Here is a 17,570-nt window from a genome sequence, read left to right on the forward strand (position 1 = left end):
TGCAGAAGTTACGAGAGAGTAAATCAAAATGTTCGGTTGTTGAACCTGTGCCTGGTTGAGTTTTATTTTTCACAGAAATGTCATTTTTTAGTGCGCGAAGCACTTCAAGGATAACTATTTCACCAACCTCCACCAGTATAAAGTAGGATTTGCCGATAGACTTCGTCTGATTGAGGGGTCAATTACTTCTATCTTTGGAGACGACGAGCAGAGCACTTCGGTAAGCTGTAAATAACTTTAAAAACAGTAAAGTACACGGTTGTCATGGTTTAGCAGTGCTGTTTCTCAATCCGAAGGCTGCAGCCTGCATGTCGCATGTGGTCATCAACCCGGGATTAAGTTATAGCATATTACAACAACTTACAATTAACTAAGAATAATAGTCAACTTTATAATTGTTAATATTCTGAAATAAGACAGCCGGCATTAACACACCATTGCGATACCTCCATATGAAGACGTTGTTCTGCAGGTTCGTCGTCTTCATTTTCATCTCGCTCCATTTCCGACTCTGGCGCGAACATATAAGGCTGGATGGACACGTCTTCTGTTGTTGACATTTTGTGAATAACGAGTAAATAAAAAGTTTCTGTGCAGCTAGATAATCGTATCTCTGCTATAAAACTACAAAAATGGCCGAACGGGGTGGAGTTTAACCGAGTGTCACCTCTGCAACCTGGAGAGGGGGCAGGGTATGACGTGCATTTAAAAAGACAGCACCAAAACGAGTTGCTCTCAGATGCACATCAGAAAAGGGGTAGAAAGGGGGCCTGTGGAGCTATAATAATGAGGAATTCAGACCCAAGCATTGCAGTTTTGCTTTATATTGACCACAAATAGATGATTTATATATGTAAAAAGGACAGATTTAAAAGCATGATATGTCTGCTTTAAAATCAATGCGCTGTCCATATCTTAACAGACTCGATGGCAGAATATTCATTTCTCAATTTTCCAGCGGCAGCCGTCTTTGTTGTAAACGGATTCAACACAAGCGCTCTTTGGTCACGTGGTTGACTACGTTACTGTTGATCATCTGTCCATCATTGTATAAAGCCCTCCCTGACAATTTGATTGGTCCAACAGTTTTTGTTCGAGCATAGTAAGTAGCATCACAACGGAGCGACTCCAGACCGAATTTCCCCAAGCCTACAAGCCTGTTGTGGGAGGGGCTAAATTTGCCTGGCACCCAGGCTAGAAAATCGTGCCGCAGGCACAAAAACGGGTTCGTGTGCCACGAAAAGACATTCGTGCTCCAGGGGCACGAAATACAACGGAAAATTGTGTATAATTGTCTATAGCACTGAACAAAATGTTGTGACTATAAGACAACTTTCCGTGAGATAGGGTAGGCCAAAACACATTTATGTCCAAACTTTGCATAATATGGGCCCTTTAATTTATTCAGTATTTATTGGAGATTTATCATGGGCATCAAAATATTTGATCATAATAAGGTTTCAATTATTAACAGTAGTAAATGCATTAGCTAACATAAAAGGTTCTTTATTAATCTTTATTAATGTTATTTAAAACCAATACAATGGTTCATTGTTTGTTCATTTTAGTTGATTCAAAAATATTACTTGTGATACATGTTATCACCACAATTTGTGCAAATATTCTCATTTCACTGATATAATACAAGAAGAAATAAAGCATTGGAAGGAAAAATATATTTTCTTATTGGTCCCACAGTCTGGTCACTTGTAAATGTTGCAGTAATAAGTTGGAATGATTGACAGATCTGGTCGGATCAGGTTGTCTGTGTTTCTCAGAAGATTTTATTCCTTAAAGGTAACTTTAAAGGGTGTTTGAGGGCCAGCGTTGTGTCCACCTGTTCAGAAGACAGCAGCGTGTGCCACTGCGCAACAGGCTTGCGTGGATTAGACAACATATCCGCCCAATGTCTCAGCTGGTTTCCTGTAGCACTGCAGCCCAGGTAGATCTTACCAATTGCATCGTTTCTGCTAATTTTGTCATGGTCCCAGACAGAGATGACCAGCTGAACTTTCTGCATGAGACAAGAAACCAAAACATTTAAATACAGAGTAAACAACTAGCTATCCAGCAGATTTCTGAACATCACTCACCTGAATCTGTTCAAAAGACACATCAAATGTGAAGGATTCGTTGAAGTAGGGATTGACGGTATGCTTCTTCACTGACGTCCTTTTCTTCTTCCACTTCTTCCGGTCCAAAATCAACTGAACTTTTACATATGGATCTACAAAAGTAATCATATTTACGTTTATGCATTTTATTCAAAGTATGGAGTCAAACCCATGACTTTAGTGTTCCTAGCACCATGGAAAGATATCCAAGACTGTGAAGTGCTAATAAAAATTCCCTGTTTTTCCACACTTCCCATGACAATTCAGAATAGAAATAAACCATTTATTCCTAACCTGAAGAACCTCCCTGATCCATCTGCTTCAAGTTCTTGGCTTCGAGTATGATCACCGTGAGTTTACCGTTAGTCGGGACATAGCGAAGAGAGAAACAGATATCTCCCAGATGTTCTTGCTTTAATAAAGCAAAATGTATGTTGGTATAAATAAATAATAGGAATTTTTTTAGCAGTTTTCAGTACGTTTAAGTTTTTATTTAAGTTTCGCTATCTGAGCACGTCATGATCTCTCTATACCCCATGTTTAGAAGCTTCACTCAGATCGCGCCATTCCTCGATCACATGATTCCAATCCACAGTGGACAGATCCAGTCTGATCTCACCGATGATGTCATGCTTGGAGAATCTGTTAAAGTCATACACCTGCATCACCAGTGTGGACTCAATTAACTCTTTCTGAGGGATCTACAAAGAATGAAAACAACGCTTCAGTGCACTTTACAAACAAATATTGGGTTGGTTAGCCCATGGTTGGGTAAATATTACCAACTGTTGAGTTATGAATAAATCTTAGTAAGGTTATAGGTTATACAGCTGTTGGGTTTGTCCATTTGGCCCAATTTTGGGTTAAATCAACCCAGCATTTTTAGAGTGTTGTTGGGTTTATACCACCCAACTTAAGATTATTTATGACGCAATAATTGTTTCTGCCCAATATTTACCCATTCAACAAATGCTGGGTTACTTTCAACCCATAATTTGGTCAAAAATGAACAAACCCAACTATTGGGTCATAAATAACCACATGATGGGTTGTTGTTACCCAATTATGTGTTGAAAATACTCAAATTTTGGGTTGAAACAACCCAACTGTTGGGTTTGTCCATTTGGCCCAATTTTGGGTTAAATCAACCCAACATTTTTAGAGTGTTGTTGGGTTTAAACCACCCAGCTTACGTTTATTTATAACACAATAATTGTTTCTGCTCAATATTTACCCATTCAACAAATGCTGGGTTATTTTCAACCCATAATTTGGTCAAAATTGAACAAACCCAACGGTTGGGTCATAAATAATCCCATGATGGGTTGTTGTTACCCAATTATGAGTTGAAACAACCCAAATTTTGGATTGAAACAACCCAACGGTTGGGTTTGTCCATTTGGCCAATTTTGGGTTAAATCAACCCAACATTTTTAGAGTGTTGTTGGGTTTAAAGCACCCAGCTTAAGTTTATTTATAACACAATAATTGGTTCTGCCCAATATTTACCCAACTATGAGTTAAACCAACCTGATATTTTTGTTTAGTTATAACAGGCTACACTAAAAAAAAATGCTGGGTTATTTTCAACCCATAATTTGGTCAAATATGAACAAAACCAACTGTTGGGTCATAAGTAAACCTATGACGGATTGTTGTTACCCAATTATGAGTTGAAACAACCCAAATTTTCGATTGAAACAACCCAACGGTTGGGTTTGGCCCAATTTGGGGTTAAATCAACCCAACATTTTTAGAGTGTTGTTAGATTTAAACCACCCAGCCTAAGTTTATTTATAATGCAATAATTGGTTCTGCCCAATATTTACCCAACTATGCGTTAAACCAACCCAATATTTTTGTTTAGTCATAACAGGCTACACTCAAAAAATTCTGGGTTCTTTTCAACCCAGCGTTGGGTCAAGAAGGGACAAGCCCATCTTCCTGGGTTGTATTTTAAACTATCCTGGGTTGTTTTAACCCACAATGGTTGGTTGTTTAACCCATTGTTTGGTAAAATATAAACATTTTTAGGGTAAATTTAACCCAACAACTGGACTCGTCCCTTTTTGACCCAATGCTGGAAAAATAAAATAAAATAAAATATTTATTTATTTACCTGATATTTGAAATGTTCATTGAACACAGGGTTAAGCGTTTTCCTGAAGACTTTGGTCTCGAATGTTTTGGACTTGCGGGGGAGGATATAGACTTTCACATAAGGATCAGACGTTCCTCCTAAATCCATTGCTTTCAAATCAGCTGCTTCTTTTATTCCTACTGTCAGCTAGAATAAATGTAATACTCGTCAGTAATTTAAAATTATATTTAAAAATGGAAAACTGTGTTGTTAGTATTAAAACAGCTCTCAGATGAGCCGGGTGCACCTCTGATTTGGGTGCATTAAACTCCAGTGAGTACTCCAGTTTTCCTCTCTGCTGATTGGCTGATCTTCCTTCAACGTCTTCTGCACCAGGTTGCACCTGCAAACACAGACGGTGAAAACATTTAATTACTTCAGTAATTTTGTATCAACATACTATTTTTTTTGCCATTTTTTACAGTTCCTGTCAATCGCTTTTAAGCATTTCTAGAATCTTAAAATCTGCAAAATAATGTGTGCATTTCTCAAACAATTCGTACAAACTGCACAACATCATGGATGTCCTGCAAAAGCCTGTAAATTGTTTAAAATCTTAAATTCATATCTCAAAACTACATTTTTACATCAGTGAACATGTCAGTCCTATCAAAAATAGCAAATTGCAAAATGGCAAGTCCTTGTGTCATTGTTAATGAACAAGTCAATCAAAATGTTTAGCCATGTTGTCATTATACCAAAGAAATGCACTGCAAAAAATGATTTTCAAGAAAAAAAATCTTAGTATTTTTGTCTTGTTTTCAGTAAAAATATAAAAAAATTCTTAAATTAAGATGCTTTTTCTTGATGAGCAAAACAACCCAAGAAAATAAGTCTATAAGACCAAAAATATCAAATTTAAGTGATTTTGTGCATAAAACAAGCAAAAAAGCATGTTTTTCTTGAACTTAGTGTTTAAGAAAAATGTTCAAGATTTTTTTGCTTACCCCATTGGCAGATTTTTTTGCTTGTTTTATGCACAAAATCACTTAAATTTAATATTTTTGGTCTAAAATCTAGACTTATTTTTTTTGGGTTGTTTTGCTCATCAAGAAAAAGCATCTTTATTTAAGAATTATTTGATATTTTTACTGAAAACAAGACAAAAATACTAATAATTTTTTTCTTGAAAATCATTTTTTGCTGTGCATTTCTTTGGTGTAAAGTGAACCTTTCTAATTTAGCATTTTTTTATTTGTACTGTAAAATATGATGTTTTTTTAATCACAATGTCTGTAATTTGTTTTTACAAAAAAGGGTGAAAATGTGGATTACATCAGAAAATATTGACATCTATAATTGTGTACACTTGGTATATTGACAACATGGCTTAACATTTTGTCTTGTTCGTGAACAATAACACAAGAATGTACTATTTTTATAGGACTGATCATGTTCACTGATGTAAAAATTTTATTTTGAGAGATAAACTAAGGATTTTGGACAAGTAACCCGTTTTTGCAGGACATCCATGATGTTGTGAAGTTTGTATAAATTGTTCTAAGAAATGCATGCATTAATTTTAAGAAAGATTTGAGAAATGACCCAAAGCGACTGTAAAAAATACAAGATTAGAGTTCACTTTTTTGTAACTCAAAATTTCAAGATTCACTTGAAACAGCAATTTATCGGTTCACATTTACAAAAGACTAAAAAAATATAATATACATGTTGTAGCATCCTGACACACCAACTTCTCCCAACCAATGGCATGAGTTTGGACAAAATTGTTCAAAAGTTCAAGTAATTTTTTGTGATTTTTCTACATAAAATCATCCTACAGAATGTAAAGAACTGTCTGTGAAAATATAATCTTGATATCTTTAATACTGACTGAGTAAAGTCATGTCAAAGATTGAAATCAATGAGTTAAGCGAAGACTTCTGCAAACATCTCCATTTGTTGTCCGCTTAATCTTATTGAAACCGAACCCACAAATCTCCAAGCAGTGTTCTCTCACCAGCGCTGTGGTCGTGGACCCTGTCATCCCATCCATATTGATCGTCTGGTCCACCTTCTTCTTCTTCTTTTTCCCTTTGCAGCAACATTTTACACAGCAGCACATCACGCAGATCAGCATCAAGAGGATGATGGCAGCGAATATAGTATAGATGGCCCATCTTGGCACTGTTGAAAAACACAATCATTTTTTAGTCCTACATCAAAGCAGAAGAGCAGAGGTCCAGTATAGTACCATGACACACATCCAAAAGATGAAGGCAGTGCCCAGCCAGGAGAATTAGGGGAAGTTAAACTTGTAACAAGTGTAAATTAAGAAGAGAGAAATGTGCGCAAGGGGTGAAATTAGATATGGACCACATGAAACAGGTGCTGGACAAGGATTCAAATGATATACTTACAAGGAATCTTGTCCAGTATGGAGGACAGGAACCCAGGAGCAGCTGTTGTGGTTGTGTTGGTGCGGTGGGGTGTGTTAGTCGGTTTTAATCGTGGGGGTTTTGGTGTCATGGTGAAATGGATAAGAGGGCCAGTGGGTTACTGTAAATAATACACAGAGAAAAGAAAGTGAGTGGTTTGGTTAGTTGACAGCAATGTTGTTGTGTGTCGCCCTCTACTGGTTAGAATAGTATTGCAACATCTTTAAAAACAACTAAAGGTATAGCTTAAAGGTAGGGTAACAGATTTGATCCTAAAAACATTTTTAGTTATGCTGGTTAAAAGTCTCCTCACATTCTGATAGCAATCACTGTGTTAAGTTGTTTAAATGTATTTGTAAAAATTTATGTCATCTGTGAAAGGCGTAGGACCAAAAAATGTTCAACAAATCATAGATTTCGGTCCGAACGGACGTTTGCTTTTATGTCCCTCATACGTAAGCGTAATTTGAATTCCCACCGCGCAGCGAGTCCACGCAGATACCATACGTCATCGGCGCGTTCACGTGCGCTCTGTCTGTAAACAGCAAGAACAGCAAACTTTTCTGCTGAATTGACAAGCTACACAGGAGCAACAAAACTAAATGCATCTTTTATAACAACAACAGCAAAAACTGCCTGGATCAGCAAGAGCAAAAACCCAAATTAACATCGGTAACTTTACTGCTTTACCGCGAGATGCAAACAGCTACAGGAGGCAAAGGGTCTGAAAGGGTCGTTGCACTGTTTATTTTGGTAAGGTAGGTACGCGATATGTTTGTATTGAGATGGATTCAGATATTCTACTTTGATGAAACGTTGTGTTGCTTATGAAATTTGTGTTCGTTTTCCGGATTAGCATAACGATATAGTTACTACGTCTACACAATCGAACGTGTGCTTAAACTAATTCTGATGTAAACCAGTTGTTTATGTTGGTTATTTTGGAAATGTTATTCACTTTGTACTGCAAATTTTTCTCACTGGTGAATGAGACATGAGACGTGACCGTCTGATCTGTGCGTGTTCATGTGTTTGGAAAGAGGCGTGACTTTGGATGGCGATTTGACTTGAGGGTGGGATCGGGATTTCATTGCTAGGCGGCTACCGTTAGCATTTTTCAAAATGTGTTACCTTTAAGCGTAACTAAACCCCTGGTCAGAGCCTGACTCCACCCACTGGCAATATTTGAAAAATGCAAGAAAAGTGGGCAGATCCCAATGGAGATAGAGGGGACGAACTAAGCTCGTACCAAGTGTGTGGTGAGATCGTAACAAGGGCGTGGTGAGCTTGAACCTGCTTACGTCACGAGTCATTTTTTGGACCCAACATCCAATGGGAAAATTCAACTGCAGTAGCCACCGTTCAACCTAAAGAGGGCAGCACTCAGACGTTTTTAAACCATATATTGCAGTATTGAAACACTTTATATCCAAATGTCAAAAAAATTACTAAAATGAATGAACAGCACTAATAAAGCTTCATTCTTGCAGATCATTAACTAAAAAAAGTTGGTTTAGGGTTTAGTTACTCTTTAACCAAAAATGAAACTGAGACAGTCATATGACTTTTTCTGTCACACAAAGTCTACATGACTGTCGGGTCCACAAACTTTCACATCCAAAAACGTATTGTCCTGGTCTGAAGCCAAATATCAGCATTGTTAGCCTTGTGTGTGGAACACAGACCAATATTTATGATCAAAGAAATGGATCATAATAGTGCTATAAGTGATTTGTTTTGGGGTAAATAGGTCTACAAATGAATTATTTAAAATTGTATGCTTAAAGGGACACTCCACTTTTTGAAAATATGCTCATTTTCCAGCTCCCATAGAGTTAAACATTTGATTTTTACCATTTTGGAATCCATTCAGCCGATCTCCGGGTCTAGCTGTACCATTTTTAGCTTAGTTTAGCATAATCCATTGAATCTGATTAGACCATTAGCATCGCGCAAAAAAATAAGCTTCGATATTTTGCCTATTTAAAACTTGACTCTTCTGTAGTTACATCGTGTACTAAGACCGACAGAAAATTAAAAGTTGTGATTTTCTAGGCAGATATATAGGAACTATACTCTCATTCTGGCGTAATAATCAAGGACTTTGCTGTAGTAACATGGTAAATATATTACGCAGCGCCTGAAAATAGTCCCCTGCTATTGAAAGTAACCAAGGGGACTCTTTTCGGGCAGTGCGTAATATCACTACGCCTGCTGCAGCCATGTTACGGCAGCAAAGTCCTTGATTATTACGCCAGAATGAGAGTATAGTTCCTAGCCATATCGGCCTAGAAAATCGCAACTTTTAATTTTCCGTCGGTCTTAGTACACAATGTAACTACAGAAAAGTCAAGTTTTAAATAGGAAAATATCAAAACTCTTTGGTTATTTTTTAGCACAATGCTAATGGTCTAATCAGATTCAATAGATTATGCTAAGCTATGCTAAAATGTTACTGCCAGACCCGGAGGTCAGCTGAATGAATTCCAAAACGGTAAAAATCAAATGTATAACTCTAAGGAGAGCGAGTAATTTGTATAGCCTATTGGTTTTTTATATTGCTTGCATAGAAGATCCCCAGTCAACACAAAATGTTTTGGTTGCAGTGTTGCCGTACCGCTTTAAAAACATTTGAGAAATCACACCCTAAATTAAAAAAATAAGATGCACCAAAATAAAATGTTGCTGCAAATTTGTGTCATCAACATAAGTATGTCAGGTGGAAATGTTATCCTTCTCACAGCAAACATAAGTTTTAATGAAGTTTATTTAACTAAGTTCGGGAGGAGCATGGTCATGTGATCCAACCAATCAGTGCAAAGAGGTGCCTATAAATGGCACGGGACCTCTGTCCCGTGTTTGCAGCATCCCTCCTCCACCCCATCACCTCACTCTCATCTAGATTAATTTATCACAGTTAAAGAGAGGGGAGTACTCTGGGTTCGGGCTAAAATTCCGAGCTCGGAGCCCTCTCCTCGGACAGCACACCAAATATGCTTTATCTCATTCCCTATCGATTACATGTTAATGCGAACTCGTGAAACAACATGTATGTAACATGCTTGTGTTTACACCTAACAGTTAACTTAACTCAAACCATTTAAGTAAACCGGTTGCATTAGACCATGTAAGTTTTAAAACACATACATTTAAGTGCTGTGAATTTGAGTCATGTGCAATTATGCACTTATATTAGTAGTGTGAACTTAAATATAAGTGCATAACTGCATATGACTCAATGTGTCAGTTTACAGTACTCAAATGTATGTGTTTTAAAACTAATGCAACCGGTTTACTTAAATGGTTTGAGTTGAGTTTACTTTTAGGTTTAACAGTGGGGAAGTCATATGAGAGTCATTTTAGAGTGCATTTTTTCTTTTGTAAAGAAAAGTAAGTCACAAGATTAAAACATGAGGAGAATCTAACCACAACAAAAACAAACAAATAACTGGTGTTAAATGTTTTCCTGGTGTTTGCACCTGGTTGCTTGGAAATCGAGGATGTTTCACCACCACCAAAGTTAAACATCTAAGATGTGTTGACAACCTTCTGCAGCCCATTAAAACTGGGCGTGCTTAAAATCCACAGATAACATTCTTTTCCTGTGAAACAACTCACTTATATGGAGCAATTTTGCCTTATTAATACAATGAATTCAAGACCTATGCATCATTTTCAAAACTGAAAAAATTTTAAGTGAATAAAGTAGTCTGGCACCAAGCTTACTGTATGGTGAAAAGTTCATGCCATACCTCAAATAGTTCAGTAATAATCCACAAATAAAATGAATCAACAATAATAAACATTACAAAAAAATAAAATTACTACATAATAACAAAAATAACAAATGCCTTTACAGTGCATCTGGAAAATCAGTATGTTTGTTCACAATCAAACCTATGCCATTTACCCTGATAACGTAGTGCTACTAGTTAAGCTGCAGAATGTTAAAAAAACCGAAATATTAAAAAGCAACAGAATATCAAAGGAAAACTCACTGTTGTAGATATACTTTGATCTTGATTCCTTGGTTAAATTATAAAAAATGTATGTTCATAGTATGAGCAGATTCCTGACTGATGCGAATGAACACCTCACTGTTAAAGTGCTAAAGAGGGAAGGAAGTTACTGCCCACAGCAGAAGTTCAATCAGCTCAGGAAAGAGCCATTATGACCCATTGGCTGGTCAAGAGTAAATATTAAAGATTTAATAGCAGTCTTAGTCGTCTGCTTTTACTATTTTTGTATTTATTTGAATTAACATCTTAAGCTGGTGTCACCAGCTATTCCAAGATGATCTGTATTGTATAGAAGCTTATAAACCAACTAATACCAGTTATTATTTCCAAAACACAACTCACAGTAAGCTAAATTTTTCAGTGGGAAACTATATATATAAAAAAAAATGGTCCCTAGCATTCACTATGGCGGTACCCTTTCAAAACATCTTTGTATATCAGTACCTCAATATTGGTACAAATGTACACATATTTGTACTTAAAAGGTACATATTAGGACATTTTTAAAGGGTACTGTCCCATTGACAGTTTGGGCCCATATTTTGACCATTTTCTTAACAGTGTAAATAATACTGAAATACACACTAAATAAAACGTATACTATAAACTTACCTTTTTGGTAGGTCTGGTAGGTATTTTACTCAATAGCTCCTTTTAGGTTCTCTTGTCCAGTTTTAGGTGATGAAAAGAGTCATTGTTTTTGTTGCAGTCTTCCTCAATGACTATAGGTCATCTAGACAGTTTTCCTTAAAGAGTTCCTTCAGTATGGAACAAAAGTTTGGCACCTGCCACACCTCAATAATACACAAAACTGACACGGCATATGCCCTTATTACACAGCTTAGCTGTGTGAAGTAAAACAGAGGTGTAGTGTGGTTTATAAACGACAAAAGTCAAACAAAACATTTCCACATACATCTTAAATAAATAGAAAAATGTCCGATTTGAACTCTGTAATATTGACAGGCTATATTTCTGCTCTGGTAATATAAGCTTAACCGGGATGAGTAGTGAGTACCCTATACAAATAAGACAGAAACCTGTTGTACAGCAGCACTGTGTAAACATCTTTGAAAACTTGTTTAGGTATCATTGTACAATCAATGCCAAAAGTCTATATTTAAATGTGTGATCATAATAGCAGGTGCATTTGGTGTCGATAGTCTTCTTTTTTATTTGCTTTTAAAATGTTTATGTTTTTAATTATTTTAATTATTTGGTAATGGATCACAGGCCATAACAATAAAATATTTTCTCTATTAATGTCCTATAGGGCTGAAAATCATGATTTCCAGTTACCAAGGTTCAGTACAGAAGTTCCCCTTTCAAATGTGCCCTTCAAGAGAGCAAAATTTTTGGAGTACGCCCATCTCTCCTTCCTTCCATATCAGCGCTTCACACTCCCGCCCAGTAGGTGGCGGTAAATGCACCTTAAGCTGGTTTGCCAACCGCCATAACCCCCCTAAGGAGAAGAAGAAAGTATAAAGGCTGTTCGAATATTAGCCAAGAGATGAAAGAAAAAAGAGAAATAAATAAAAACATTGAAATGCTTACATACATCAATACATTTAACAGCTTTCTTGTTTATCAGATTATAAATAGATTTTAGGTTTTGCTTAATTTCTAATAGCAAAATTTGGATTAATGGTCACCATATTTAAATTTATGTATACTAAACTTTGCCAATAAAAGTATCAAATTAATCAAATAATATTCCTTATGTAATAACATCGTAGGAGAAAAAAACAAACAAAATATTTTCAAAACAAGTTGAAAGCTGGGCGAAATATGATCTCTAGCAAAAGAGCACAAATCTAACTTTTTTTTTTTTTTTTTTTTTTGTTAATAAGGACAACTTCAAAACAACTGAAAAAAAGTTTTTGTATGTTGACCACAAAAAGTACAAAACATGTAATGTCACAGTTACATCTGTTTACAAGGAAATATTTACTGCGATAATATTTATAAATGAGTTTAAAATATATATATTTTTTACTTTATTTGTTAATAAATATTTAATTTACAAATTCTATGCTGTATCAAACCATCAACACGGCTATTCCAAAAAGTTATAATAGTAGGTCTAGATACTACATCCCTTTGAAAAAGAGCCAGAACCTGTCGATTATCGTGTTTAACAGAGGAAGAAGGAAAGCAAATTCGACCAATAGCAGTGTCAACAGGATTGAAATATTGCAAAGATGGTTGTTGGTTCGACTTCATATGGTGCCGCAAAAACCGAAAGGCGAGATGACATCAAAATACCGCGAGAGCGATTCGAGAAGTGATACGGAGGAGTCTGCTGTCGAATCGCTCTCGCGGTACTGTGATGTCATCCGCTTGTCAGTTCTTCAAGTTGAACAAGCCTACTACTTGCGATTTTGGCTAGAGAGAATACAGTTACGACCAAATCTTGCAAACTGTTGGGTTTTAGGTTTGGAGGTAGGATTAGGATGAAAAAACAGCGGTTCTGGCTAGATATGATACAGCTACGGCCTAAATTCCGTAAAATATTGGGTTTAGTGTTAAATTTGGGAGTAGGATCAATCGACGAGATTCTGTCCGTAACTGTATCCCTTCTAGCCACAATCAAGCTTTGCGCGCGCATGTTGTACCGCTCCGCAGCGCCGGGTGGCAGCGCGTGTCGTGAAACGCAATATTTACAGACAACATTTGTTTGCAGTAGTGTTTGCATTTGGTTTGTAGTGTACAATACAGCACTCAGACGTGTTGGGGAATTATTAAACATATTATGCTTTTTGGGCGTGCCCTTGTCGTGCTAGACCACGCGCGGGATTGTTTTGTTGTTTATAGTCATCTGTCTCAGTCACTTCCGTGTTTGTTCATGTAGGTAACTTAAAGGACAACTCGTGTAAGAGTATGGAAGATACAAAGGTAAACTCATGAATAACAACTAGCTAAGCAACAAACTAGATCACTAGATCAGATATTAATTTACTGTACACTCTTGTATGCATGTGTTTGTACAGGATCACATCGGTCCTCTTATTACCGCTCTGCAATATAATGATATATTTGACCTGGACTCCACACAAACTGATACAGAATTGCTACCCGTAGGGATTGCTTTCAGCTTTATTAAGGTAAGAAAAATCATATTTGAGCAAGGTTTCATTCATGGTTATATATTTCTATGAGATATATTCTGATTCTAAAGTGATTTCAGGCTGTACAGTCAGTGAATCAAAGACTCGTGAATCAGATCAGCACCGAGTCATTGGGTTTTGAAGTGATTCTCATTGCAAGAGAGGGTTCAGAAGTAACCAAAGAGAAGATGGTTAAGAGTGTGAATCATTATGGTAAGATCATGTTTGATAGAGTTCTCTTTTATATGCATTTCAATGTATTTTTAATGTGATAATATTAAAATCTTTCTTCATCAGGTCTAGGAATCAGCAAATTTTATTTTTGCAAAAATGAAGAACTCATAAAGACTCTTCAATCACACAAGGTTAAGCTGTTCCTCTCCACCAACAGAGATGATATCGATAAAGCCCTACAGGCAGGTAAAAAAACCTAATGATGTCCTTAAATTTATGAAATTTAATATATGCTTATTATGAGGTTTTGTCATTCTGATGTATATTTGGACTTTTAGCACACTAGGGCCTGGTTTTACCTACCCAGTCTTATCTAGATGCGTATACGCCAAATTACAATTTTGTGTATATGTGATACTACAGTCCTTCCTGTTCACTTAATACAGCACATCTTTTTATGTGGTTTTATATATTGGTTTCTCCATTTTTTTCTGTATTTTAAACCATTTAGATTTGGGATATGCTTAGGATGTTATTTCATAAATAGGTTTCTTCATGTTTTGTCTTATTTTTAAGCCATGGTCGCTTGGAGTTGGGGTTTGGGATAGGATGTCATTTTATGTATCAAAAAGTTGGTCTAACCCCAAACTCATGTGACAATGGTAAAAAAATGGACGTAAAACGACACAAAAAGATGCACTGGATTAAGTGAACAGGAAGGACATGCTTATCATGCACACAAAATTGGAATTTGGAACCTTGGTATGTATTGCTTGAGTTTTCACACTTTGTGCTATTTATACGCATCTCAATGAGACTGGGCTGGGTTTTACAGACAAGGCTTATCTAAAGCCAAAACACTAGGCCTTAGTTACAGTTTTTTACAGACGCTAGGACACATTTCTCAATACTTAGGTCACTTTTGCAAAACTCTTTACACAGTTCTCCTAACCAACTTTCAGCTTGGCAAAGCAGTTCATTTTACATTCAAAATGCACTACAACTACCAAAACACTTTATTTGGGTCTCAAATCAACTCATTCTTTCAGAACACTAGCAAAGGTTGACAGCCAACAAACACACTTTGTCACCCACAAAACAATCATCTAAAAACCCTAACAACATGTAGCATTATACAATGTTTTCTTGTGTAAAAGTTTATAATTCTGTTTATAATTCACTGCAGTATATGTTGGAATAAATCTGACATGATGCAGAATTCGTCAATATTTTATGTTGTTTATTTATTTTTTATTTTTTGCACCGAGTAATTCCAACATACAAGAATTTGTATACACCCCATCCACTGATACAGATACAATAGTAATGCTAATATACTCGGTCTTCTCCATTTGGCCAATTTGTTTTTATAGCATTTAATTTTGAGATTTAAAATATTTCTGTGTAGAAATGAAGCAAATTCCTGTCTTATTCAGTTTTGTATTATGTTATTGTTTTTAACATAATTTTAACAGTTTTGAAAACAGTATGTAAGCATGTGCAAATTGGCCTATACGTACAAAAAGTTTTGGCAGTTGTGTCTGAGCAAGAAAAGAATTCATAAAATTTGAGTCATTGAATGCATTTTGTGCCAAATCAATGATAATTGATCCTCAGTTTATCTCACATAGACTTCTGTTGTGCTCACAGTGTGAAGAGTTTTGGAAAAGTGACCTAAGTATTGAGAAATGTGTCCTAGCGTCTGTAAATTAAGATGTTGAAGCATCTTTTATAAACATGCCTCAGAAAAAGACACTGTATAAAATGATTTGTTGGTTCAACTTCCATAGTAGGAAAAACAAATATGATGGAATTCAATGGGTACCATCAACTGTGTGCTTACCATCATTTATCAAAATATCATCTTTTGGGTTCATAAAAAACAACATGATGATGAGAAAATTATTATTTTTGGGTAAACTTTATCTTTTTTTTTGTTAAGTCAAACTAATATTTCTAAGTTGAATTAACTCAAAATTTTAAGCCAACCAAGTAACATTATTTTTATTTTTTAAAGTTAAACCAACTTTTTTTTTACAGTGTCTGCAGACAAATAAATGGCACAGGCATATTTTAAGATCTTTCTTAGTGCCTCTATTTTCAGTAGAGACATGTGTTTTAGTCTAGGACTAGCCTTAAGCCTTGTCTGTGAAACCGTTTTTTAGTATGATCCAAGTGAAAACCTTACTCCAGCAGCCTGGTTTTCAGGTTTTATTGTGTTTGTTTAAGGTTAATGTTGACACTGTACATACATCACTTATTTTATTTATCTTCATTGTCTCACCCTGTTCCTATAATCTCTTTTCATTTGTTGTTGAGTTTAGGACTTGCAGCTGCTTTGCTGTATGATCAGCTTGGTCAACATGGTTTTGATAAGCTGAAGGTCATTTTCTCAGGAGATGTTATTGGCTTCTCAGAGGATTCACGTGATAGTCTTACAGATTTTGGATTCAGTGAAACTCAGCTAAAAACTTTTAAAACAGCAAAGGTAACTAAATAATATTCAATTCAAAATAAACCTGATATAAAATGCTACAGTATACAACTTTTTGTTAGTTATAGTAATCTTAAACCTCAGCAGTAGGGTTTAAAATGAACATTTAAGTTATGCATTTTTATTCAAAGCCATTCTTAGTGCATTCAGTCTATAGGCCTACTTATTTTTTATCAGTATGTGTGTTTAGTACTGGGATTCAAACCTATGACCTTTGTGTTGCTAACACAATACGCTTCAGTTAAAGGTGCAGTGTGTAAATTTTAGCGGCATCTAGTGGTGAGGTTGCGAATTGCAACCAATGGCTCAGTCCACTGCTCTTCCCTCGCTTTTGAAATGCATAGAGAAGCTACAGTAGCCACCACAAAAAAAATGTAATCGACGCAGACAACTTAGTAAAAAAGTATGTCCGTTAAGGGTTTCTGTAGAAACATGGCGGCACAAAATGGTGACTTCCATGTAAGGGGACCCTTGGTGTATGTAGATAAAAACGTCTCATTCTTAGGTTATAAAAACATAATGGTTCATTATAAAAAGGTCTTTATACACCCCTGATAATATAGTTTTGTATATTATTTAGCATTTCTGTCAAGAGATCCTTTTAAAAATTACACACTGCACCTTTAAGCTAAAGAAACATGTAATGCATAGGTTAATTTAATCTTTAACTGAATATTGCTATAACTAGTTCACAACAACATAAATTCAACAATAGAATAAAAATGTGTATATCGCTTCTGATGAAAGCGTAAAATGTAAATAGTTTGTGGGAATCAATTCTTAAAATTCTGAATTTTGCACACGCCTGATTAATTTATCCATTCGTTTTCAGATGTGCATGAAAGAGTTTGTTTCTCTGATCGGTGAGATGAGGAGAAGGTTTGGTCGTGAGGACAGTCCTCTTTGCACGTGTCTCATAACAGCGTGGGGCTCTAGAGACGTCTCTACCTCTGCACTGAAAACTCTTCGGGAATGGGGTCTGGATGTGGACGAGGCATTTTGTTTGGCAGGAGCTCCTTGCAGTCCCATATTGGCCGTGGTGAAACCACACATACTGTGGGACGGTGGCCTTCACAATGCAGGGGACACCCCTGCCCAGTCCTGAACTAAAAGTGCCATTTGGACAAAGAACTGTTGTTTATTT

At 36.0% G+C, this 17,570-nt stretch overlaps 2 protein-coding genes across 2 annotated transcripts; one reads left to right on the forward strand and one right to left on the reverse strand.

The window, feature by feature from the left end:
* Positions 1–1,382: 1,382 nt before the first annotated feature.
* syt8 (synaptotagmin VIII) lies at positions 1,383–11,508 on the reverse strand. The gene is made up of 9 exons (XM_065292193.2): positions 11,264–11,508; positions 6,615–6,753; positions 6,215–6,381; positions 4,502–4,597; positions 4,234–4,401; positions 2,648–2,815; positions 2,409–2,526; positions 2,094–2,227; positions 1,383–2,014 (listed from the first exon to the last, which is right to left on the reverse strand). Exons 2-9 carry the CDS (start codon positions 6,721–6,723, stop codon positions 1,775–1,777), a joined length of 1,200 nt encoding a protein of 399 aa, XP_065148265.1. The 5' UTR covers positions 6,724–6,753; positions 11,264–11,508; the 3' UTR covers positions 1,383–1,774.
* Positions 11,509–13,303: 1,795 nt separating this feature from the next.
* LOC135781603 (cytosolic 5'-nucleotidase 1B) lies at positions 13,304–17,556 on the forward strand. Its single transcript, XM_065292192.2, has 6 exons — positions 13,304–13,546; positions 13,642–13,755; positions 13,839–13,971; positions 14,056–14,178; positions 16,257–16,420; positions 17,259–17,556. The coding sequence occupies exons 1-6, from the start codon at positions 13,532–13,534 to the stop codon at positions 17,529–17,531; spliced, it is 822 nt and encodes a 273-aa protein (XP_065148264.1). The 5' UTR covers positions 13,304–13,531; the 3' UTR covers positions 17,532–17,556.
* The last annotated feature ends 14 nt before the right edge of the window (positions 17,557–17,570 follow it).

Source organism: Paramisgurnus dabryanus, chromosome 23 (assembly GCF_030506205.2).
Source record: "Paramisgurnus dabryanus chromosome 23, PD_genome_1.1, whole genome shotgun sequence".
Classification (NCBI taxonomy): domain Eukaryota; kingdom Metazoa; phylum Chordata; class Actinopteri; order Cypriniformes; family Cobitidae; genus Paramisgurnus; species Paramisgurnus dabryanus.